This window comes from Trichomycterus rosablanca, chromosome 21 (genome assembly GCF_030014385.1).
Source record: "Trichomycterus rosablanca isolate fTriRos1 chromosome 21, fTriRos1.hap1, whole genome shotgun sequence".
Classification (NCBI taxonomy): domain Eukaryota; kingdom Metazoa; phylum Chordata; class Actinopteri; order Siluriformes; family Trichomycteridae; genus Trichomycterus; species Trichomycterus rosablanca.
Genome location: NC_086008.1, coordinates 17,253,295 through 17,280,562, shown reverse-complemented (window position 1 = coordinate 17,280,562; position 27,268 = coordinate 17,253,295). Strand labels below are relative to the sequence as shown.

Genomic DNA, 27,268 nt, shown 5'->3' with positions numbered 1-27,268 from the left:
GAGATAGACAGGTCGTTTTGTGAGGGTCGGCTGAGCGCTATAGCAGTGACGGTGATTTAGCATGGAGGAGGGCCTGTCAATTCTCTCAGTGACACTCTCCGGCTGGGGACAGATTGGTTAACAATGCAGGGCTGGAGGTGCTTCTGTGTTTAATTAGCCTCTGACCCTCACTTGATGCCTTCTGTCAGACACTGCTGGCCACTCATGCTCTTCTCTAATAGTCCAATAATGGGGAGTAAAGTGTCACTTCTAATGGTATTCACAAAAAGCTAGTGATGCACTTCAACTGTTATATGACTGGGCAGTGCAGCAGTACGATACTTAACACAATCTTTTGGTTTACAAGCTTGAGCTCTGAACTTTGTAAACTTTCACTTGACCTTTACAGTTACAAGGAACAAGTTTCAGCATCTCTGGCCAAATTACATATTTTGTTAATTTTAAAATACAAGTCAACAATCTGTGTTACTATTACAAGTAAACATTCTGCAAAATATTACTTACTTACACTTTACTATGTTAGTACTCCTAGCCTGCAGGTGTATTTCAGCCAGCTAATTAGCAGCTAGTAGATATGCAAAAACATCAAGCATCAGAAGGAGTTAGTGCGCTATGCATTACACATGATCAGATTAACATTTCAGAATAATAAGTGATGTTGTGTTTAAAGTAATTTATTGTAAGTACAACCCCAAATCAGAAAAAGTTGGGCAATTTAGGGCTAGTAATGAGGTGAAAAACTAAATAATGATGCAATTTTAAACAGGTGATGTCAACAGGTGATTGTTATCATGGTTTGGTACAAAAGAAGCATCCAGGAAAGGCGTCTTTGATGAGCAAAGATGATCAGAGGATCCAGTTTGTCAACAAATGCGTGAGAAAACGATTGAAATGTTTAAAAACAATGTACCTCAAAGAAAGATTGGAAGGGATTTGCATATTTCTCCCTCTACAGTGCATAATATCATTAAACGATTCAAGTAATCGGGAGGAATTTCAGTGCACAAAGGCCAAGGGCGCAAACTTAAGCTGAACGCCCGTGATCTTCGATCTCTCAGACAGCACTGCATCAAGAACCACCACTCAACAATAGCTGATATAACCACATGGGCAAGAGATTACCTTTGTCAAGCACTACAATACGGAGTTACATGCACAAATGCCACTTAAAACTTTACTGTGCAAAAAAGAAACCTTATGTTAACCATGTCCAGAAGCGACGTCGACTTCTCTGGGCTCGGAGGCATCTAGGATGGACCATCACATAGTGGAAATGTTTATTGTGGTCAGATCAATCAGCATTCCAGGAAAAAATGGACGCTGTGTGCTCCGGACCAATGACGAAATGGACCTTCCAGACTGTTATCAGCAACAAGTCCAAAAGCCAGGATCTGTCATGGTATGGGGCTGTGTCAGTGCCCTTGCCAAGGGAAGAATGGGACAAAAACACTAAATCACTTGGTCTCCTCGGTGCCAAAACATGAAATATCTCAGGTTAATCTTGTCTGCAATGAAATAAAAGTCAAAGTAAATGTAAGAAACTCTGTGTGTTTTTTTTATTATTGGCATTTTCCATGCTGTCCCAACTTTTTCTGATTTGGGGTTGTAAATGTAGACAATAAATTGTAGGCAGCATGCTGGCACAGCATGTTTACATAGGTGAACTTCAGGCAATTAAAAGATTTTCTACTTTCCAAAACATGCCAGTAGTTTTACTGGCTGCTCTAAATTAGCACTAGGTGGAAGTAAGTAAAAGAAATGCTGATTGTGCAATGTCCTGCAATGGATCCATATTCAGATGAACAATGGCTGCAAACTTGACCTTTTCAAAGAAATTGACTTTCGGGGAATTCGACAAATGTGATTGCTTGCTTTTAAGTGACAAATACTAAGAAATTCTGAAGTGTATGTGTTTTTAATAATTCCTTTAAATAATATCTTAATTATATGATTTGTAATGAAATGCATTTAAAGATTTAAAAAAATTAACTGATATAAATCTGTAATTTCCTTTTTTTCAGAAGTTTTTCTGTGCAACATTTTAGTTAATTGAATTCCAGTTTAGTGCAGAAAATTTATAATTCTTTTTAAGAATAAGTTTTGATTCCATGTATGTTTTCATTTATATTATCTAAAGTACATCATGTACATTCATCTCCTCAACATCAGATACACACAATTACCACCTACAGTACAGTGTGTAAAATCATGCGGACTTAATAACACCAAAATAATTGTGCAATCTGTTTACTTACAGCATCCAGGATTTCTATTTGAATATAAAATAACACATCTTGTCCATTTGATTATTTTTGCCTTGATGAGTATGTAATATTCCACCTCAAAAATCATTATTATTATTGTTTCCTTTTAAAGCTCTATAATGTTTTTATAATTTAGTCTTTGCCATTTTTAAATAGAAAACTTTGGGATTTTTATTCATGGTTTAAACCGGTGACTTTACCTACTACCTTGTACATTAAAACAAACCCTGTATGCTTTATGCCTCAGTTGCAATTAAAATTTCCTCCTCTGCGACATTAAGTCTCTTGCAGCAAATCTTCAGGTTAATGTACCAAAAAACACTTTTTTTTTTTCATTTGTACACTAAAAGTTATGTTTATTTTTCATGCAGCTATATTAATTAAAATACATTACACAAACAGCATTTCCTATCCACAACACTCTCATGTCTCAGCACTTAAATTACTTAAACTAAAATAAATATATATAAAAATACAGTAATTATAATAACAGGCACTCAAATTGCGCTAGGCCACTACCACTTGGATCCAGGGTTCAGATCCACAGTGGTGCTGTCAGGCGTGTACATACAGACATTACTGGCAATTTTGTGTGTTACTGCATTGATACCGCCAGGAAAACAGGACTGCACTGCAACCCTGACCAGGGTATGTAAGTGGTAAACAAGAAAATAAAAAAAAACTTTATGCTTGAAAATGAAACTAAACTTTTAATAAAAACTTAAATTAATATATTGTATGGTCAAATGTATATGGAGAGTGCTTTTTAAGCCTGTTGGAACTTTGCAAACGCTATGTAAACGGAGTGTGAATATCTTGTGATTATCTAAGTGGAGGCATTGTGCACCCTCATGGCCCAGTGCAGGTAGTATATGAGCCCCAGCAGGAACGTCTTATCCACAATAGATCAGGCCTAAATTACCATCTTCTCTCACATCTGGGCTTTTGTTCACTTTTTGTTCGGACTGCCAGAAATGATTGAGCTTCTTTCATCCTATCCCGCCCCCTTTTCTGGGCTTTAAAAAAGGCTTCCTTTTGTTAAACCACACAAAGACAATTTAATAGTTTGGAAATATAAGATATTCCGTTTAACAGAGGTGAACAGGGCAAAAGTTCAAGCTAGAGAAAAAGCTCTACGAGTAAATCGTATCTTGTTTCAAAACTATTTTACAATTGACAGACGTAAAAGTTTTTTAAACCATCAGCCAAGTTTAATTCTGAATAATGTTTGGCTGAAACAGTGAAATACCTTTTTAAGAACTTTAAGGACTTTGTCAGGCCTTATCACAAAACATCTATATGTGCATTATATCAGATTTGGACAAGGGAATTGGATACTCATTTGTGTGATTTGTTTCTCACCGTTTACTTTTAATAAGAAGTATCCTTGTATTTTTGGTAGATTTTTGGTCTTTTTGTGCATTGTCTTAAAGCACCAGATAATGTAGGACCCACTGAAGGTGTTTAAGGATTTGCCAGGCACCATATTGATCTTTATTAAATAGTAATATGCTGATAATGAAATTCAATGAAGCTGTGACACAGAACATGTTGGCATGCAGAACAGCCACCGTGTACGATTTAACGTCCCCTCAAACGACCCATTCAGTCACCCGCGAGGGCTTACCTTTTAATTACACCATAGATTTTCCCCTGATAAACTACCTCGAAATTAGCATAGCCACAACTAATTCCAAATCCCTCTTCTTACATCACAGCATATTATTGCTGTTCAATGAGGATCTGCTTGGTTTAGCTACACAAACATTAGTATTAACGATTGGCTGCTTTTGGATGGGTGACAAACTGCACGCGGCAGGCCAGGTCCCAGAGAACCAATCAGAAGGTTAATGAAGAGAAAAATGACTCCTTTTTCTCCAGTGCTTCTTAATTACCTCCAAGGCAGAGCAGAGTGGTATGGGGATGACAGCCGTAGTGTCTCTTGTGAGTTATAAGGATGAATAAAACAGCTGAATTGGGTTTGTGTAATCCCCTTTGCCTTGTAACTTTAATAGACCTTATAACCACTGTAGTTTGAGTTTTATATGCACACTTTGAGAAGTACTGAACTGACTTGGTTCAGTGCACAAAATAATCTACAGGGTTGTAATTTGGAAGTGTTTCAAGTTTGATAATAACATTATAAATTAATTATTGGCCAGTTAAATGTTGTCAGTATGAGTAAGAACAGTGATCTAGAAATATATTACATTTTGTTATATTCCCTTTAAGACAACACAGTGATGCAGCTGATAGAATGGGTGCTGTATTGCGACATAGATTCTAGGGACTTGGGTTTGATCCTTGGTCCCCCACTCAATGTTTGGATTAGGTACTGTATGTTCGTTCTGTGTAGGTTTCCTTTTCTAAGCAGCCAGAAGTACTGGCTACTCTTATTATGTGTAAGTGAATGACAGTATTAAGTATGTGTTGCCATGTGATAAATTGGGGCCCTGTCCAGGCTGTTTTGCTGCCATGTGCCCGTGTTGCCAGGTGGCCCACCATTACCCTGACCATGATAAGGTAGTTGGTGAACATGTATAAATCAATAAATATATTCTAAAAATGTTCATGTAAAGATAGCAGTACTGTTGAATATCATTTTACTGGTTAATTTTACTGGTCATATATACACATTTTACAGTAAAATGCCACATTCAGATTCAACTCCCTTCTTAGTGTGATGACTATGGACAGGATGTAGTAACTTTCATAAAAAAAAAATATTTAAAAATAATAACTAATAAAAAGTAAATACATATGTTCGGTGGAGTCCTATTTGTGTGGGGGGTGTACTCTTTTATTGATGCATAAGGTAAAAAGGGTAAATAAATGCACCAGATGAGTTCTAGTCTGTAATTGTGTACAAATATAAATATTATGCAGTGCATCTGATGGATTCATATCAGATTTACATTATTTACAGCACTTTTACCCAAAGCTCCTTACAATTATGACCAAATACAAACCAAGCAATTGAGGGCTAAGGGCTGTGTTTAATGCCCTAGCAGTGGCACTTTTGACAGTGGAGGGGCTTTAACCAGCGACCTTCCGATTACTAATCCACTACCTTAACTGTTAAGCTACCACGGATTTGGAATGTCAAAAAGTATGCTGAATTCATTGTAATGGTATATTATCATGTTAGAAGTGACCATTATATAATGGTTAATTTTGGCAGCAACAGTGCTAAGCAAACAGGCTGTGGCATTCAAGTAATGTTCAGTTGGTATAAGGATCCTTGGCATATGCACATCATTACACCCAGGCAGATTGAGTACAAATTGTAACCTTATTATCTGCATGTCAGACATAATGATAGATCAGACCAGTCAACAGTTTTACAGTCTTTGACTGGCTCGTTTTAGTTAGACTGTGTTTGCCATTACCTCAGATCCTGCTGTTTTAGCAGAATCTGCTGTTGTTGCAGTAGTAACGGTCTCAAGGTTTGATATGTTGTGCAAACTGAGAGGCTTTTCTGCTTACTACGGATGTAAAGTGTGGATGTTTAAGTTACATTAGCCTTTTTGAAAGACTACAACACCACACTGGGTTTCACTTCTGTCAGCATGTACAGAAACCCACTGTATTAGCAAAACCTACAGAGTTAGCGAAACTGGACCATTAAAAGTTGAGAAAATGTTAACTGGCCTGCTCCATATCGATTTTTACAGCAACATGCAGATGGTGGGGTTGGAATTCGGCATAGTACAACATTTTCTTGTCTGACCGGAGTGGAACCCAGTGTGGTTCTTAGCTGTTGTAACCTATCCACCCTAATGTTTGACATATATTGCCTTCTGAATGGCATCTTTCTTCTAATCATGGTTGTGTCAGCTTGGACTAATGTGGCCATTCTCCTCTGACCGCTGTCATTAAAAAAGTGTTTCTGCCCGCAAAACTACCTCTCAGTGGGTTGGCTATTTTGATTTTTTTGCTTTATTTTTGTTAATTCTTTGATTGTTCCACCACAGCTTTAATCACTTTAATCAATTTTTTTTTTTCATATTTAGATTTTTGATGTGAATCTTAACTTCACGTTGGGTTCTTAGAATAAATAAATAAAACTTTTTTTTTTTTTTCATTAAACTGCAGCCATATGACTGGCTGATGGGATTATAGCATGACTAAGTAGGTGTAAATGTAATTCTTATGCAGTGGCGAAGTGTAAACCAATGTATAAAATATGACAAGAAGTGATTCACTTTCTGCAGGCATGTTTTAGGAACATTGTTTAAGAATCTGCAGGAACACTGGGATTATAATGATTATATTACCTGCTTATGTTACAGAGACGTGTGACTTTTCACTCCTCTACTGGCAGAATAAAATGGCATCCTATTTTTTTTTTTACCCATGTAGTATTCCAAAGCCTTTGACTGCTTATTTTTAAGTATTTAATGTAACTAAAATTTACATTTTAAAGTCACAGCAGATTGCATTTAGGAACGCATTTAGGTTTGTACTTTGCTTTATACTATGGTCCTGTTTGTACTGTGAGAGCCAGCAGTTCCATGACACAATTTATCAGAAAATTCAATGGCTTGCAGTAGGACCTTAAACTCACCACAGCTTGTGATTAATACGTTTGAGCACTTTGTTTACTTTGTTGTAATGTTAAGAGCTGCCAACATTCTGATCGAATACAGCAGATAAACAGATGACCTGCATACTCACTGTATTTTACCCACCAATTTCTCTAATCAGTTGTACAATCATGATTTATTAACACCACTTTGGGTTATTTTTGTTGATACTAGGCAGTTACAGTGCCTTGCAAAAGTATTCAGCCCCCTTGAACTTTTCAACCTTTTGCCACATTTCAGGCTTCAAACATAACGATATGAAATTGTAATTTTTTGTGAAGAATCAACAACAAGTGGGACACAATCGTGAAGTGGAACGAAATTTATTGGATATTTTAAACTTTTTTTAGAAATAAAAAACTAAAAAGTGGGGCGTGCAATATTATTCAGCCCCCTTGCGTTAATACTTTGTAGCGCCACCTTTTGCTGCGATTACAGCTGCAAGTCGCTTGGGGTATGTCTCTATCAGTTTTGCACATCGAGAGACAGAAATTTTTGCCCATTCTTCCTTGCAAAACAGCTCGAGCTCAGTGAGGTTGGATGGAGAGCGTTTGTGAACAGCAGTTTTCAGCTCTTTCCACAGATTCTCGATGGGATTCAGGTCTGGACTTTGACTTGGCCATTCTAACACCTGGATACGTTTATTTGTGAACCATTCCATTGTAGATTTTGCTTTATGTTTTGGATCATTGTCTTGTTGGAAGATAAATCTCCGTCCCAGTCTCAGGTCTTTTGCAGACTGCAACAGGTTTTCTTCCAGAATGGTCCTGTATTTGGCTCCATCCATCTTCCCATCAATTTTAACCATCTTCCCTGTCCCTGCTGAAGAAAAGCAGGCCCAAACCATGATGCTGCCACCACCATGTTTGACAGTGGGGATGGTGTGTTCAGGGTGATGAGCTGTGTTGCTTTTACGCCAAACATAACGTTTTGCATTGTGGCCAAAAAGTTCGATTTTGGTTTCATCTGACCAGAGCACCTTCTTCCACATGTTTGGTGTGTCTCCCAGGTGACTTTTTATAGATATCTTTGAGAAATGGCTTTCTTCTTGCCACTCTTCCATAAAGGCCAGATTTGTGCAGTGTACGACTGATTGTGTCCTATGGACAGAGTCTCCCACCTCAGCTGTAGATCTCTGCAGTTCATTCAGAGTGATCATGGGCCTCTTGGCTGCATCTCTGATCAGTCTTCTCCTTGTTTGAGCTGAAAGTTTAGAGGGACGGCCGGGTCTTGGTAGATTTGCAGTGGTCTGATACTCCTTCCATTTCAATATGATCGCTTGCACAGTGCTCCTTGAGATGTTTAAAGCTTGGGAAATCTTTTTGTATCCAAATCCGGCTTTAAACTTCTCCACAACAGTATCTCGGACCTGCCTGGTGTGTTCCTTGGTCTTCATGATGCTCTCTGCGCTTTAAACAGAACTCTGAGACTGTCACAGAGCAGGTGCATTTATACGGAGACTTGATTACACACAGGTGGATTCTATTTATCACCATCAGTCATTTAGGTCAACATTGGATCATTCAGAGATCCTCACTGAACTTCTGGAGTGAGTTTGCTGCACTGAAAGTAAAGGGGCTGAATAATATTGCACGCCCCACTTTTTAGTTTTTTATTTCTAAAAAAAGTTTAAAATATCCAATAAATTTCGTTCCACTTCACGATTGTGTCCCACTTGTTGTTGATTCTTCACAAAAAATTACAATTTCATATCGTTATGTTTGAAGCCTGAAATGTGGCAAAAGGTTGAAAAGTTCAAGGGGGCTGAATACTTTTGCAAGGCACTGTATATACAACATTAAATGAGGTATTCAGTTTTAATATAATGTACTTTTTCACCATTAGATTTGTGTTTTAAGCCAGGTAATGACTGATACCTTTTTGGAATGCCCTCTGAAAACTAACAGTGCCACATTGTCATTCACTTATCTGGGGACTTTTTTTGGTTTGCAGTGTTCTCTGTTGATGGAGCTCATGACCCCAGCCTGACCTGCATGTCTATAAACCCCATGATCAGCGTCGAGAACAAGTCAGAATGTGAGCCCAACTCTGACCCCGGAGCATTTACTGTCGACTCCATCATAGAAGGAGCTGCCAAGTAAATGTCTCTGAGAATACACTAACTCAAAGTTAAGACCTTGTTGTGTTTTCTTCAGTGGGTAACTGTATATGGTAAAACTTATATTCTAAAAAAGTTGGGACAGTCTGTAAAATCCTAAAAAAAACAGAAAGCAGTGATTTTTTTTACATTTGAATTAAATTGAAAACAGTACTAAAAAAATATTTTATGTTTAAATGTATAACTTATACACTTATTTATAATATACACTTATTACATAAACACTTATTTTAAATTGGATGCCTGCAACAAGTTCTTAAAACAAACAGGATCGTGTTTACCACTGTGTTACATCACCTGTTTTACAAAACAATAATTATCTACAAGACACCATTTGTTGCCCCAAAATTTGACTCGTGTTTGCTCATAAAGGACTTTTCTGAATAAGCCTTTTGTACTCACAACTTATATTTTACCACTGCTTTATCCTGGTCAGAGTCACAATGGGTCCTGTTTCCCCTGAACTCCCCAACCTCCATGCCCCCCCAACACAGCCAGTCATATCTGTATGTAAATGCCTAATTGGCTGCTACCACCACCGGGTATTGAGACCCAAATCCTCCTGACAGAAGGCTACCGCAATTTCCACTGCGCCACCCGTTTTTTTTTTATTACAGGCATCAGTTTAAGAATGAGCTTATATTTACATAAAACAATGACATTGATAAAATATTATAGACAGTTTAAAGTGGAGTTTTGCATTTTGTTTTGCATTTGTCTCAACTTTTCTGGAACTGATGTAAGTTGTGAGCCTTTATTGTACATTATTTTTTGGTTTTGAGTATTATTATTTTTTGTTTAAATTTCATTTCTTCCTGACGTGTTCAGTTTTAATGTTTGGATTTTTAGATGTTCGATGAAATCCTTAAAAAAATGTTTTTTGAACTACATTTACTACAATACATTTTGACAGAGCTATTTTATATTTCTTCATTTATTCTAAACTTTTAAGACAAAAAAATATCTAAAATTAATTGAAAACAAATGTAACACCTTTTTAAAATATAAAGATGTATGTTATTCTAACCAATGTATTTTAATCAGGTTTGAAACAAAGACCTCCCCTAAAAGTATGCCATTTACACTGTGTTAACACTGTGTCTGCAATTTCAACTATTTCTAGTAGATATTGTGTGTTATGACTGTTATTACAGTTTTAATAACTGCATTGTTGTAGTAACCCATTCCTACAGTGAAAGCACATAATTTCAGATTGCTCTTTATGCTGTTTTATTTTATTTACTTTAGCTGGTGGATGCAGGTCTGGGTTAGTATGCAGGAAGGGATACTAATGAATTATGCTTCAATCTCACTATAAGCAATGCATCCCTTATTTATGGCCACCACCTAAAGGGCATCATTTAACTCTAGATGATTTGCATCACTATCTACCTCCTTGAATCAAGAAAGGCTCTTTACCACACTTGAGTTTGTAAGCACCTCAGGCTTTTTTTAGTATGACCTTGCATTGTCACCTTTCGCTCTTGATGTTAATAGTTTGCATAACTGATCAGCCATAACATTAAAACCACCTCCTTGTTTCTACACTCACTGTCCATTTTATCAGCTCCACTTACCATATAGAAGCACTTTGTAGTTCTACAATTACTGACTGTAGTCCATCTGTTTCTCTGCATGCTTTGTTAGCCCCCTTTCATACTGTTCTTCAATTATCAGGACCCCCACAGGACCACCACAGAGCAGGTATTATTTAGATGGTGGATCATTCTCAGCACTGCAGTGACACTGACATGGTGGGGGTGTGTTAGTGTGTTTTGTGCTGGTATGAGTGGATCAGACACAGCAGCACTGCTGGAGTTTTTAAATACAGTGTCCACTCACTGTCCACTCTATTCAGACACTCCTACCTAGTTGGTCCACCTTGTAGATGTGAAGTCAGAGACGATCGCTCATCTATTGCTGCTGTTTGAGTTGGTCATCTTCTAGACCTTCATCAGTGGTCACAGGACGCTGCCCATGGGGCGCTGTTGGCTTGATATTTTTGGTTGGTGGACTATTCTCAGTCCAGCAGTGACAATGAGGTGTTTAAAAACTCCATCAGCATTGCTGTGTCTGATCCACTCATACCAGCACAACACACACTAACACACCACTGCAGTGCTGAGAATGACCCACCACCTAAATAATACCTGCTCTGTGGTGGTCCTGGGAGAGTCCTGACCATTGAGGAACAGGGTGAAAGCAGGCTATATATATATATATATAACATTTTATATACAGTACAGGCCAAAAGTTTGGACACACCTTCTCATTCCTGTGGTTTTTCTTAATTTTTTTTTTAATTTTCTACTTTGTAGATTAATACTAAAGACATCCAAACTATGAAGGAACACATATGGAATTATGTAGTAAACAAAAAAGTGTTAAACAAACCAGAATATGTTTTATATTTTAGATTCTTCAAAGTAGCCATCTTTTGCTTTAATGACAAATTTGCACACTCTTTGAAATTTTCTCAACCAGCTTTATTAGGTTTCCACCTGGAATGGTTTTCAATGAATGTTTGTGCCTTGTCTAGAGTGAATTTTTGGAATTTGTTGCTTTTTTAATGTGTTTGAGACCATCAGTTGGGTTGTGCAGAGGTAGAGTTGGTAAAATATAAAACATATTCTGGTTTGTTTAACACTTTTTGGTTTACTACATAATTCTTCATAGTTTGGATGTCTTCAGTATTAATCTACAATGTAGAAAATAAAAATAATCAAGAAAAAACATTGAAGAGAAGGTGTGTCCAAACTTTTGGCTGGTGTGTCCAAACTTTTGGCCTGTACTGTATATATATATATATATAACATTTTATATATATATGTATATATATACAGTGTATCACAAAAGTGAGTACACCCCTCACATTTCTGCAAATATTTTATTATATCTTTTCATGGGACGACACTGTAGACATGAAACTTGGATATAACTTAGAGTAGTCAGTGTACAACTCGTATAGCAGTGTAGATTTACTGTCTTCTGAAAATAACTCAACACACAGCTATTAATGTCTAAATGGCTGGCAACATAAGTGAGTACACCCCACAGTGAACATGTCCAAATTGTGCCCAAAGTGTCAATATTTTGTGTGACCACCATTATTATCACTGCCTTAACCCTCCTGGGCATGGAATTCACCAGAGCTGCACAGGTTGCTACTGGAATCCTCTTCCACTCCTCCATGATGACGTCACGGAGCTAGTGGATGTTAGACACCTTGAACTCCTCCATCTTCCACTTGAGGATGCGCCACAGGTGCTCAATTGGGTTTAGTCCATCACCTTTACCTTCAGCTTCCTCAGCAAGGCAGTTGTCATCTTGGAGGTTGTGTTTGGGGTCGTTATCCTGTCGGAAAACTGCCATGAGGCCCAGTTTTTGAAGGGAGGGGATCATGCTCTGTTTCAGAATGTCACAGTACATGTTGGAATTCATGTTTCCCTCAATGAACTGCAGCTCCCCAGTGCCAGCAACACTCATGCAGCCCAAGACCATGATGCTACCACCACCATGCTTGACTGTAGGCAAGATACAGTTGTCTTGGTACTTCTCACCAGGGCGCCGCCACACATGCTGGACACCATCTGAGCCAAACAAGTTTATCTTGGTCTCGTCAGACCACAGGGCATTCCAGTAATCCATGTTCTTGGACTGCTTGTCTTCAGCAAACTGTTTGCTGGCTTTCTTGTGCGTCAGCTTCCTTCTGGGATGACGACCATGCAGACCGAGTTGATGCAGTGTGCGGCGTATGGTCTGAGCACTGACAGGCTGACCTCCCACGTCTTCAACCTCTGCAGCAATGCTGGCAGCACTCATGTGTCTATTTTTTAAAGCCAACCTCTGGATATGACGCCGAACACGTGGACTCAACTTCTTTGGTCGACCCTGGCGAAGCCTGTTCCGAGTGGAACCTGTCCTGGAAAACCACTGTATGACCTTGGCCACCATGCTGTAGCTCAGTTTCAGGGTGTTAGCAATCTTCTTATAGCCCAGGCCATCTTTGTGGAGAGCAACAATTCTATTTCTCACATCCTCAGAGAGTTCTTTGCCATGAGGTGCCATGTTGAATATCCAGTGGCCAGTATGAGAGAATTGTACCCAAAACACCAAATTTAACAGCCCTGCTCCCCATTTACACCTGGGACCTTGACACTTGACACCAGGGAGGGACAACGACACATTTGGGCGCAATTTAAACATGTTCACTGTGGGGTGTACTCACTTATGTTGCCAGCTATTTAGACATTAATGGCTGTGTGTTGAGTTATTTTCAGAAGACAGTAAATCTACACTGCTATACAAGCTGTACACTGACTACTCTAAGTTATATCCAAGTTTCATGTCTATAGTGTTGTCCCATGAAAAGATATAATGAAATATTTGCAGAAATGTGAGGGGTGTACTCACTTTTGTGATACACTGTATATATAAACAGTAATGAAAACTATTAACATCAAGAGCGAAAGGTGACAATACAAGGTCATACTAAGAAAAGCCTGAGGTGCTTACAAACTCAAGTGTGGTAAAGACTAATATTATTGTTTTATTAATGATTAATAAAAAATATAGTACTCAAAAATAATAATAGTCTCTCACTTCAGTTCAAATGTAATATTTCTGCAGACTTTATTATTTAGATTGTTCGGTCATGTTAAGATTTACTTCTTTAATTACTGTACAGCAGAATTGTAAGCTGTACCACAAAACGTTCTGTTGCTTTTACTGCTGCAGTTTGTAATTGTGACTGACTGTTATGGAGATTCATTTCGAATAGCATGTTGCAAATGTGCCGGTTGTTGTTATGTCTTAATAAAACAGAGAGAAAACTCATTTGCAGTGTCCGTGTCTTTATGTGGCTTTGTGTCTCTGGAAAATAGAAACTGTTATTGATGACTGATTTTTACAATGCTTGTGCATACAATGCACCATATAAAGCCAAAATTGAAAATTACTTGTATTTTCTTTGCCCAACACTCTGAAAACATTTATTTGATTCTGTCCCATCTGCTAGAATCAATAATCTGACCATCTTGTTTTTTTCTTCTTCTTTTTTATTAAACACACTTAAGTCTTAATTTCATCCCCCAGTGGTTTTAGTGAGAAGAATGTGTAGTTACCTATATGACTCACATTATAAATCACTGCTGCGGAGCGGATCGGGCAGCTGTATCGATTGATCCTGATATATCACAGAAATTTACTGTCACTTCTGTTTTCAATTAAAGATACAATCAGTCAGATAATGACTTAATTGGATTTTACAGAAGATTGACTTTTATTGCTGCGTGCTTTATGAGTTTAGTTAAGGAAGGCCCTTTCATCACCAGGGCTTGTCATAGGCGCCCGTGTCCTTCTGTTGCTACGAGTCTGGACTGTGGGCTGAATAGTGTCGCTCAGTTTGTTTTCCTTGAGCTGCTATTGCACCATCAATCTCAACCACCGGGTGTAAGACAAAGTTATGATAAAGCTGTACTCATCTTCACCATGCTTTCAAGCCCACACACTTTTTTTAAAAGGGGGTCCACTCATCAGTGCCTTTTCAGGAGTTCTGGATTTAAGGGAAGAAATATTTCCCATAAAAATGCTTAATGGCTGTGTGGTCTGAAACAAAAAACACTTTAATGCAGGTCATCTTTACATGCTTTAGGCTGGGACGAAAGGATATGTAATTGGACTTCTTACAAGGAATAAACTACATATATATATATTTGACAAGGGCTAAATTGTGATGGCTAGACGACTGGGTCAGAGCATCTCCAAAACTGCAGCTCTTGTGGGGTGTTCCGGATCTGCAGTGGGCAGTATCTATCAAAAGTGGTCCAAAAAAGGAACAGTGGTAAAGCGGCGACAGGGTCATGGGCAGCCAAGGCTCATTGATGCGCGTGGGGAGCGAAGGCTCAAATCATTGTATTTAAAAAAAAATGTTTAATATAAACGAAGCATGTAGTGAAATCAAGCTTTCGGCTCCATGTGCAGCGTGATGCAGCATGTTTGTTGACTTGCAACTTTACAGTACAGTCCTGATCATGTGCTGTATTAAACAGGCTTCTGCACCATTTACAGCACTTACCAATGTGAAAAAAGACAATCCAAGTAATTAAGGATTAAAGGCCAGTGGCAGTGGTGTGACTTGAACCAGCAACTTTTATTAAGTAGTCCAGTACCCTAACCACTAAGCTACCATACGAGTTTCCAACTTTTTCCAATAACATCTTTTTGCATTAATACACTTTACTTATTTTGTGCCATTACTTATAATTATGCATTGATTGAATATTTGTTGAGGAAATATATTATTTAAAGAGTAGATTGATTAATCAGCCATGTCCATATGTAAAATGTGATGGTTGCCACATTTCTGGCAGTGTTGCATTCACAACTGTATGGAGTTGTTTACAAAGGATCAGATAATAATGAAAAAAAAATTTTTTTATCTAGTAGATGTTTTCACACATATGGAATTACATATTAAATATTTTACTCCTTAGGAGCAAAATTAACAACACAGCAGAACGCAATTATTATATGATTGTTATAATAATAAGCATGTGCCTTTTGCCTAAAAAGTGGAACTGCAACATTTTTAAAAAGTCAAAAAAGTAAATTAGTTTGTAAATGAGTCTATAAATACACACTTGGTATCAAACAAGTAAAACCAAAGTGTAGCTTTCAATTTTTAATAAAAGACCAAATAAAGGTCAGCTCGTATTAACCAGTCAGTGGGTTTCCCAGCCTCCCCTCCTACTCACATCCAGTAAATTCATGAGCTTTTTTTTAGTAGCTTATGAGTACAACTGTTACCTGATTACTTCATCAGAACCAGTATATTAAAACACTTCAGACCAATAGGAATGTAACAGAGCAGTGATTGTTCCATTGTGGCTGTTCATATTAAGATAGAGAGGGAGTAACTGGGAGGAGCAGCTGCTGTCAGAGTCGATGATTTGAATGCTCTTAGTGCCTCAGAAATTAGCCAGACATTTCACTGGACAGATGTCCCCCCCATCACTCACAACCCCACTGCCTATTAGCTGCCTGTCAGCTTAGTGAACTGAGGATCCACTTACCAAAGTAGGTAGTGGGTTTAAAGCCAATGGTTATGATTTCTGAACCTGTATATTATTATTACAAAGGAGATTAAATGTACATTTAAATGTGGTGCAACTACAGTGGCATTTTGTCTATAGTGGCTGCTAGTATTGGCATATTCTGTAGTTTAAACGCTCAAAATAATTTACATTTTTATTACAGTTAGCATGACAGTCCTTGTGATAGAACTGGTTAATGCCATGAAACAATGAAAACAAACGTTTTTTTTTAACTATTATTATTATGAACTCAATTTCAGAGCACTTTTCTAAAATAAACTTCTTTCAAAAGAGGTAAAAATACATTTTGTAAAAAAAAAAATATATATATTTTTTGAGGAATAAATAAAGCTATGCATATAACCCATAAAATAACACACCTGGTTAGTTATTTAACCACTTAACCTATGTAATGTAATTGGTGCCTAAAATGTCACCAAGGAATCAGCCATGCTTGATTTCTTGTTAGCTTTTTAAAGCTCTACCACCTTAAGGTTTTTACAGGATTACTATGCTATAATATAGGACAAAAAAAACTAAAATAATGTTAAAATGTATTATTCTATATAGGACTACAGGATTGCACTGTACCACGGTAAGAGCCATTATCTTCAGACTGAGAATATTAAAATAGTGGTAAATCAACCTAGTAGTTGCCTGCAAGTATTTCCACAAGGGTTCAGCTGCAGACATTTTTAGCCCCAGCCTAGGTCAGTGTCATGAGTTTATGGGAAAAAAACTTCTCAAAATTGAGATTTATAAAACTGTAACAATGAGGAAAACTTTTGAAGTGGCCTAGCTATGACTTGCAGGAGAGGTGCTGTGGTGAGACCTGAAATGAGTGGTTTGTGCTCAAAATAAAAAAAACTGATTTCAAGCATTTGTGCAAAAAAAGGAAAAAACTAAAATGCATCAAATTGAAAACATACAAACCCAATTTTTGGAAAAGTAGGGAGATTTGGTAAAATGCAGTAAAAACTAAAATCTGTGATGTATTAATTATCTTAAATCTTTATTTGACTATTAAATGTACAAAGAAATTATGTCTAATGTTTTGGCTGACCAACTACACTGTATTTTTAAAATATAATCATAAAAACCATATAAGACAAAAAGAACCATCCAGATTGTTCTGAGGTGCAAAAGCCAATTTCTGTAATTTGATAGGGGTCCAGGGTTATTTCAGCTAAACAGTGTCAGCTAGACCTTATTATGCACTTGCTACAACAGTGTGGATTTGAGTGCATGTGCTTGACTAGCCTGCCTTCAGTTCAGATTTATCAATTATCAAAATTAATCAATCATCAAATTCATTAATTGCAAAAATTAGTATCATCAGTACCCTAAATTATTAAAAAGTGTAATTAATAGGGGGGTGAAGTGACATAAATGTGAAGATCAAATCAAATCAAATCAAGGTTTATTTGTCACATACATGGTCATACACAGTACAACTGGCAGTGAAATGCTTTAGTGACTGCTCAGCCACAGTAATTACAAAAACTACAAAATAGTTAAAGAATATATTATACAAAAAATATAGAATGTTTTTAAAAGTAAGAAGTAAATGTGAAGATGCCTCTGTCCTAACTGTTTTAGTCTGTTGCAGGCATCACATTGTACATTTGTTTATATTTTGAAAAATTACAATTAAGTTGGTCAGTGAAAACATTGGAAATCTATTATTTGTACTTTTGTCAGTTAAATAAAGGTTTAAGGTTTTATTGCATGTTGTAAAATGCGGTTTTAGTGATAATATAACTTTATGCCTTAATTAACTAGCAATTTTTTAACATCAATTCTCTGTTTCATAGTTTAATTTAGTTTTTTACATGCTGGAACATGGATGTCCTATTAAAGCGAATAATAAAGTTCTCTGTTTTCAATTTTCACTGAGTATTCTCGTGGATTCAGCTGCCTCTAAGTATGTAATGCAAATAAACTGAAGGACTGTGGGAGAAAACGTACTGTTCAAATGAAAGGTACATCTAGATATATCTTCACATATACATTATTATCCTGACAGGTGTATATGGATTTAACCTTTACCTGATCCGTGCTCTTGAAATGTATACTAAGGCGTTGAAAAAAAACGGCTTCAGCTATCCAAATCTTCACACATAAAGAAGTAATTTGCAACAAATTGCAGTGCATAGTACAGGGTACATGTGTTTATAACACTTTAAGACTAATTGTAAAGGCAAAATACTTCTGTAAGCATAAATAAAAGTCAGTAGATTGAAAACTAGGTTTTAATAAGTATGACTTGACAAACATTGACAAATACAGCAGATGTAGCATGGCATATTATTTGTTAAATGTTCTTATTTGTTGTGAGAAGATATTTCACGTTATTATACATTTAAATCAAAGTCAAAAGTTTGCAATAGTTAATAATGTTTTTGTTTAATTGTTGGTTAACCTTAAAATATATACCCTTTTAAAAATACCTTTACAATTATCAATTGCTTTGCCAGACCTGGTCAATATTTGACCGCATGTAATCTAAGAAAATTGGTTTTATATCTCAAAAATTATTATGCTTGCTAGTGGTCATGACACGGTGTTCAGTCATTTAATAAATAAATAGTATTCATCACATTATGTAACTATTCGAACCGACAGTATACATGCAGATAAGCTATTAAAAATGATTTTATGTAAATAGGCCGTTTTTGCCTAACACATTAAAAACGAGCACATATTGCAAAACCTGTTATGTATAAAAGTATTCCAATTATACATAGAAAAATATCAAACATCATTTCTCAGTGGTAATATGTTATAACTTAACAGTGTTTTTCAGTAATATTTTAATTCATTAATATTAATTAATAATAATTAATATTTGTCGTTTAATTATTCTGTGTTTGCAGCACTGGTCTATGTGGTAAAATAATGCTATTTTAACAGCCTGTAAATCTACACACATAAATTAATACTGCACATGAATAAACATTTTGGATCTATTTTAAGATTTTTATTCGTCGTTGACGTATTTGAAACTCTTTTTGTCTTTGTACTTTGTATACTTGTAATTTATCCATATATACTGTAATTTACAAATTAAATCAAATGTAATAGCACATTTTGATGTACTAAGCGTTTAGGGTAAAATATATTATACAAATCTAGTGACAATAGCGCGTCTATTTTTGGGCATACTAATACGGGCCTATTTCTTATTTATTATAAATTTCTTATTTCTTATTTATTTACTATTTAATATGATGTTCAGTAGCATTATAGACTAAACATTTTTACAATATCAGTGGTTCATCAATATGATTTTTGAGTCACAATTCTAGTGCGCGTTATTTTGTAGAAAACGATCACACTGCGTTTCATGCGCATTCGGCGCTGTGTATATAAACGCTAAATAAACTGATCACACATGACTGGTCGGTGTGTTGTGCCCAGTCCTCCCCTTCACATTCACACAGCGTATTATCGTCACCTTGAAATTTCCTCCGCTGTTTTCCAATTAAAAGCTTAATAGCCCTGGAAACGGAGTTCATGTGGGCAAGCTGAGTGCGGCCCCCTGTTCCCAAACTTGTTCCGCTGCGATCCCATTATGTGCTTCACTAAACCCTTTTAGGGACAGAAACGGGACTCGAGCTGCGGTGTTCAGTTTCAATAGACTTTAAGGCACAGAGACACATCTTCACATCTTAATGTTCTGCCGTCGGTGTAGATGCTGTACAGATTAATGCGCGAAAGAAAAGCTGTCAGTCCGTCTCATAAAGCAGCAGTGGGAGCAAATCTCCAAAGCGCAATACCCAGCCACTCCAATTAATATGGCCACTTTGGGTATGGTCCGCACTAACACTTGGTACGATTTTTCAAGTTCAGGTAATTTTCTTGAAGACCCCATAACCCGAATTTAATCGCTCAATTAACAAGAATAGCTCTCATTGTCGACGTGTGTAAAATTCCTCATGGGAAGAAGTAAAGCGCGCATTCAAATGCAAACCAGTGTGTTGTTTCTTCTGTGTTTAATTCGGATGCGCAGCATGTGGTTAAACAAAGTAGTCCCACCGAGCGGATTCATGCAAAGTTCTCTGCACAGAGCTGCACGCTGTCCACACATTCCCACATCATTTCTGAAATTACTGCACTGCTAACAAAGTGTTAGCAAATTTTTTTGGCCTAATAGCTTTGGACCAGGTTGTCCTGGGCGCTGTAGCTTTGGGACCAGCACGGTAATAAGAGGAAAATAATGGGAAAACTAGCGGTTTGTTACCTGTATCTTTCCAGTTATTTAAAAAGTAAAATTATCAATCAAACCAATCTGTTTATATTTATATAGACCTAAGTAATTCAGCAAGATGATGTAGGCTATACTGTAATGCCATGTAGATTAAGTTAAACCTTATGAACGTCTAGTTTTAATTTAATATTAAACTAAAACATCTCAATTATATAAAATGTGCCGATATTATATGTAAGGCCTAACTAAAACAATTCGATAATAATTTTCAGGCAAAAACTACAGCTATATAGTTTACTCTTTATAATTTACCTGCAGACATGCTTCTTTTTTATTTGATTTTGAAGTTTTGAAGTTTGTTATAATTTTTTTTTATTTAGTACTTTTTCAGTACACTCAAAACATTGAATATACCACATTTATTTTTTGTGTTTATTAGATTATTTATGTAGGGCATTTGCTAAGAATATGATTACATTACATCATTAAAAAGTGAATACCAGTTTACATTACATTACATTACATCACATAAAATGAATACCAGTTATTCATTTTATGTTAATCACAAGAAAGACTCGGTTCTATTTTTTCTTTTCTGTTTGCTTTTGTTTTGTACTGTTAATTATTTGTTGTATTATGCTACTGGGGCTTTAATTTCCTTCGGGATCAATAAAGTATCTATCTATCTATCTATCTATCTATCTATCTATCTATCTATCTATCTATCTATCTATCTATCTATCTATCTATCTATCTACGTAATCTACGTATTAAGTAGTCATTACTTAAACATACTGTATTTATCTTCTTATCAAATAAATAAGCACATAATAAAAAGGGTAAAAACAACACAAACTGAAAGATAAGATTAAGCATAATATAAATGTAAATTAAGCATAGTTAAAATGTACATAAATCATACATAAAGAAGTGCAGAATCCTTGGACTGGATGCATGAAACATAAAACAACAATAATTGAAGTGCATTTTATAAACATTCTGAGGGAGGTAGAACTGCATTAAAAAAGAAATAAGAATATATTTTAAGTTTGTATAGTTAACAGATTTACAGGTTTTAAAATAAAGTTTATATGAAAGCATATATTGCATTACAGTAAAAAGTTAATTAATGCCCTTGCACATTACAAGAGATAAACATAAAACAAAAAACAAAGTGGTTAAACAAAAATAAAGGTTTCAAAATGTGTTGATTAACGTACCGGACTTTTATTATAATTATATTAATAATTATTATTATTATTATAGCATCATCATCATAATAATAATATTAAATAATAATACAAGTATTAAATAATAATAATAATTCACAATTCATTGTCTGTTTTACCACAGCTTACCACAGTCCTGGTCAGGGTCGCGGTGGGTCCGATTCGTTATGCGAAAGGCATGGCAACATCCCGGACAGGTCGCGAAAATATCATTGGGCCCACACACACACACACCCTCACACTTATATAATACGACTTTACAGCTGTGTTACAGTAAATTAACTGATTTATATTGCTTTGCATATTATTGTATGTGTTCATATTGAGTGAAATTCATTTATTCTTTGTCTGTTTTACCACCCTTTTATCTTATTTAGGGTCGCGGTGTGTCCGATGATTTAGGCGAAAGGTAGAAAACACCCCACACAGGTCGCTAGTCCATGACTGGATATGGAATCAATTGTAAACTTATAAAGCTGGGAAAATCAGAAATGTTTAAAAAATGTCATCTCAAAGTGTTTGATCTATTAATTGATCTATTTACAGTAATGTTGATACTGATGATGTTCTAAAACAAACATAATAATAATAATAATAATAATATTAATAGACCTTATAAAGACTTGTTTGGTATTTCTTGATTTTGTTTTAGAATAGAACATACTAATAAGTGTATTAATAAGTGATGAAGTATCCAACGTCATTAATATTCACCCTGTAATTTCTAAAAGAGTGTCATGTCGCTTATTATTTACAAAATGGGTATTAAGGAATAAAATGTTGCGAGTGAGACAGAGACCTATAATCAGTTGATAAAAGTGAGTGGCGCGACCTTTCTCAGCGGGTTTGAGTGGCTGTGACATGTGATTTGCAGGCGGCGCGTATCGTTATTGCAGGCAGAAAAGGTGGATCCTTCTATCCGAGTCAACGCCTCTTCATCAGCACTGTAGCAAACGTGAAAAGGAGGGGTTCTGATCTTAGACCGACATCTACTCGACACCTCGCCCCTCGGTTTGTTTATCTGACGCACATTTTCATCCGGACCTGAGCAGCATGAACGGTTATGGCTCTCCGTACCTGTACGTGGGCGGCCCGGTGGCTCAGGGGCGCGCTCCCCTGCAGAGGACCCCCAAGTGCGCGCGCTGCCGCAATCACGGCGTGCTGTCCTGGCTCAAAGGCCACAAGCGCTACTGCCGCTTCAAGGACTGCACATGCGATAAGTGCATCCTGATCATCGAGCGTCAGCGGGTCATGGCGGCACAGGTGGCTCTCCGGAGACAGCAAGCTAACGAGAGTCTGGAAAACCTGATCGCCGAACCTCAACCCGCTCCGCCACCGCCGCACAGATCCATGAGCACCGGAGAATTGCGCTGGAGTACCGAGGCCGTCCTCACACCACAACCACCACCAGGTAAACCACATCCTCCCACCTGCACTTACTCAGCAGCACATCACAGCACCTCAACAATAGATAAGCGCACCTTTACTAGCACTGGGCTTGATTTAAGATTTGTCATTTTATTGCAGACTTTATGCTTAATCTATCTATTAATAACAAAACAGAATACCCTGAAATTAATAACTAAAAACAGGCAGATCTGCTAAAATCTAATCACACAAAACAGCTACTTGATTGATCTTACTTAACAATCTTAAGATTCATAATAATTAATAATTGCATGCTTTAAACATACGAAATATGAGCTTTAAACTTGCTGGAATTAAACACACAAAGTTACTTGGAAAATGATAGACCTGATAACAACAAACCACCCAGTTCTACAACTACAAACTAGGATTCCTTAAAATCACATGCTGTAAAATGTCAGATTTGCCAGATTTGATAAAACATGTTTTTGCACAAATTCATGTTAAGTTAATATCTAATAAAAGCAATGTAATTTTTTATGTATGTATTTCTTATTATTCTTATTATTATTATTGCTGAAAGATTAAAACAATTTAAAATATTTGGAAGTCTAGATACATAACGAGATTGAGTAAACTATTTTTATTTGATAGACAATTGAAGAATAGGCTTTGACTGTTTTACATACATTTTAAAAGACTTAATAATGAATATAACGTAAACAGCATAACAACACTGTTAAATTATTATTATTAATAATAATATTAATAATAATATTATTGTTATTATTGTTATTAATATTTAGTGGTGGTGGTACAGTCCTTGTAAAACTAAGGACCAAATAAATAATTAATAAAATGTAATTAGTTTATTAATTGCTGATGAAAATATAAACACAACTAAATTTATGGAATTTTTATTTAGTATTATTCAAAAATCAAGTCTTTCTTTAGTATAAAGAAATAGAGCAGTCTATTTCCAAAAAATAAGTTTCCAAATGAAGGGCTCCCTAATTTACATTAAGATGTTTTATATAATTTTAGAGGATCATTATGATGAATTACAGAGATTTTACAATTTCTGTTTAGCTATTTTAACATTAACATTACATTAATTGTATACAGCACAATTGGGCAACATTATAAAATTGCAATAACCTTTAAACTGCAAACTCTGTGCAACTTCCAGCTTCAAAGTTGTAAAAAGAATAAGCATATTTATGTTTCATTAAAAAACAATGATTTTCATTTCAGTTAAAAAAACTGACAGTGAACAATTAAGTGTTAAATGAATTGTGTTGCAGTTTAAATTCAGATGTGTTGCAGTGACTTGTGTCCTGTCAGAACGGGAGCACACAGTAAGACCTGATGAAAATAGACATCGACTTTCCATCAGGCTTTTCTCAGAGCAGATGATGTTTGTTCGCTCCAAAGATTACAGTAATCAAGGCAAGACAGGCTGAATCGAAAGCAATAGCAATAATTTTCAGTGGAGGTCAAAACTCAGGTGAAATGTTACCAAATAACAGGCAATCACTTTGCAAAAGGTGGTAGAGGAGAATCGACAACAAATCTCTGTGGCAGCCAGTCAGCACTTTTGTGTGAACAGCTTTACGAAAGAGAAAAGTGAGGTGGAATAAATCAGGAGAGTGCTGACAGCTTAACCTATCACTAAATGTTTCTCTCACTGTGTGCAGTCACATGAGTCTCAACATCCAACAGTGCTCAAAGTGCTCAAATCATTATTAATATTAATACTCCAAACTAACATTTTATTGTGTGTATTTTGTACACATTTTTACTAACTGACATGTAGGGCTAGTCAAATGCAATGAATTATAATTTAAGGTTTATTGTTTGTTGTCCGTTTTACCACCACTTTGTTCTGGTCCGAGTCGTGGTGGGTCTAATTTATTGAGAGAAAGACAAGAAACACCCCGTCTATCCCCAGTCTATCACACACACACACACTTAGGGCAATTTTTAGTATCTCCAATTGACCTGACTGCATGTCTTTGGACTTGTGGGAAGAAGCCGGAGCACCTGGAAGAAACCCAAGTGGACACAGAGAACATGCAAACTTCTCATAAAACAGACCCTAGCCTCCTGCTGTGAGGCGACAGTGATACCCACTGCAACGCTGTGCCACCCCAGTTTGGTTAATCTATTTATATATTATTAAACAACTTTGTGCCGGTTTTTATGTTGCTTTACATATTATTGTAAATGTTCATATTGCGTAAAGTGTTCAGCTGTAAACTTATCAAGCTGGAAAAATCACAAATGTTGAAATCTTTGATCTATTAATTGTTCATACTAATATTTTAAAATCCCAAAGTTACTATGGCTGATATACCCAATTTAAGCACTTATTTTTTATTTTTTATTTTTTTAAAATAATTTTTCCCCTTTTTCTCCCCCTTTAGCGCATCTAATTGTTCAATTTGCATCATGCTTCCTCTCTGTCTATGCCGAACTCTGCCCTGACCGAGGAGATCGAAGCTAACCCATATCCCCTCCGAAACATGGGCAGCAGCCGGATGCTTTTTTGCCACCCATACATTGATGAGTGTGGCGCCACCTAGCGTTGCATGTGGAGCGACACACCCTAAGGGCGCTCTTCCTCATCTCTTGTGCAGGCGCCTCTAATCAGCCGGCAGAGGTCGTAATCGCATTCTTACAGAGAGAGACCCACATCCGGTTCTTTGTCCCACCCCCAACTGAGCAACCGGCCAATCGTTGCTCATACAGCCACTCAGCTTCGTACCGGTGAAGCAGAGCTGGATTCGATACGAGGTACTCAGAATCCAGCCCTGGTTGCAGCATGTGTTTTTACCGCTGCGCCACCTGAGAGGCTTTTAGCACTTATTTTTAATAAGGCCGAAAAATATGTTGAGTAGCATCCATCTTTGTTTTTCAGAGCCTAGTGAGGACCTGTCCGGCGAACAGTCCGGAGGAGAGAACAGCGGCAGCACCAGTGACCGAGAGCAAGAACCTGCTAGCTCTCCTGAGGAGCCTAAACCCAGGTCCTGCCTCACTCCTGACACCCCGGACCCCCCTTCCAATCCTGAGGACCCTTGTTACAACCCGCCCAAACCATGTGTTGATCCCGAATCCAAACCCAACAGTCCCAGATCTCCATCTGAACCAAATCTACTAATTGAGGGCCTTACAGGCTCTGTGTCCCTCCCCTTTAATCTGCGAGCCAACCGACCTCCTTTGGAGGTACTCAAAAAGATTTTCCCTTCCCACAAACCAGCCGTGCTGGAACTGATCCTGAGGGGCTGCGGTGGTGACCTAGTAAGTGCCATTGAGATCCTTCTCTCCAGCCGCTCTTCTACAAAAGTGGGCAAGCCATCAGCTGAAAACTCTGATGCTTTAATTCTGCCATCCAGTGGGCACCTCTTTGAGCCTCTAGGTTCCTACCCAGTTGCTTCCTCCAAGTGGTCAATGGGCTCAGCTTTCCGTGTGCCTGATTCTCTTCGCTTCAATCCTGAATCTCCGGGTGGGGTAATGCCATCACCCCTTGGTGTTCCACTGCAGCCTAGCTTTCCACAGGCGCACCGTTACCCACTGATGCTGCGCAACTCTCTGAGCCGTGGCCAGGCCGGGCCTTTTATTTCCAATGACATGACTCTGTGGAATACCATGAGCCTGCAGCAGCAGTATCAGCTCCGCTCGCAGTACGTCTCGCCTTTTTCTGGCCCCTCTTTCCGTGGATCACCCCTCCTGACTTCCAGAGCAGCACAAGAGGAACAACAACGCATGAACATTCAGGAGGACACAGTCAAACACACCATATTCACTGCAGACGAGGAGTATGATGAAAGGTCTGACTCTTCGGACTCAAGGATCCTTAATGCATCTTCCTAACCTATTAAAACAGTAAAGCTGGCAAACATACCAAAAATGTGTTATGAACAGATTAAGACTTGTAAGATATGTATTACTTAAGGTATTGTGTAGCTCATGTGTGGACATAATAGTACAGCTACAAGCAACACAAACACTTAAAATCATCAGTATGATCTGACCAAAAATCATGAAGAACTAAACATTGATTAGTGATTAATAACCTCTTAATCCACCTTGCATGAATTGTACTGTGAATAGGAATGCAGCGTAGAAATAGCCAATACGTAATAAAGCATGAAACTGTATATGCCAAATATGTCAAATCTGAATTGTTATTGTAATTCACATGAAATGAATATAGAAAATATAAATTACATTTGTGATGAACAAGGATAAATAAAGTAATAGATATTATTTAATATGTAAATTCTATAGGTTCTCTTAGTCATTTTAGCAGCTGAGAGCATATAAGTGTTTTGATGGACCCTCTTAGTATCAAGATCTAATTTGAAGACGCCAGTGTGGGATGTCTACAAAATTATT

General features: G+C 37.0%; 2 protein-coding genes across 2 annotated transcripts in view; both read left to right on the top strand.

Moving 5' to 3' along the window:
- Window positions 1–8,993, top strand: part of dmrt1 (doublesex and mab-3 related transcription factor 1) — a 50,347-nt gene extending 41,354 nt beyond the window's left edge. Inside the window, exon 5 of the mRNA XM_063018157.1 lies at window positions 8,804–8,993. Coding sequence (XP_062874227.1) covers window positions 8,804–8,952 — 149 coding nt within the window. The 3' untranslated portion in view covers window positions 8,953–8,993. The remainder of the gene's footprint in view (window positions 1–8,803) is intronic.
- Window positions 8,994–22,555: 13,562 nt separating this feature from the next.
- dmrt3a (doublesex and mab-3 related transcription factor 3a) lies at window positions 22,556–26,836 on the top strand. Its single transcript, XM_063018156.1, has 2 exons — window positions 22,556–22,913; window positions 25,791–26,836. Exons 1-2 carry the CDS (start codon window positions 22,556–22,558, stop codon window positions 26,741–26,743), a joined length of 1,311 nt encoding a protein of 436 aa, XP_062874226.1. The 3' UTR covers window positions 26,744–26,836.
- The last annotated feature ends 432 nt before the right edge of the window (window positions 26,837–27,268 follow it).

Excerpts from the sequence above, each read along its gene's own strand:
- dmrt3a (XM_063018156.1), top strand. The coding sequence starts at position 22,556 with ATGAACGGTTATGGCTCTCCGTACCTGTACGTGGGCGGCCCGGTGGCT. Across the intron at positions 22,914-25,790 it reads CACACCACAACCACCACCAG|AGCCTAGTGAGGACCTGTCC; the intron begins GTAAACCACATC and ends TTTGTTTTTCAG.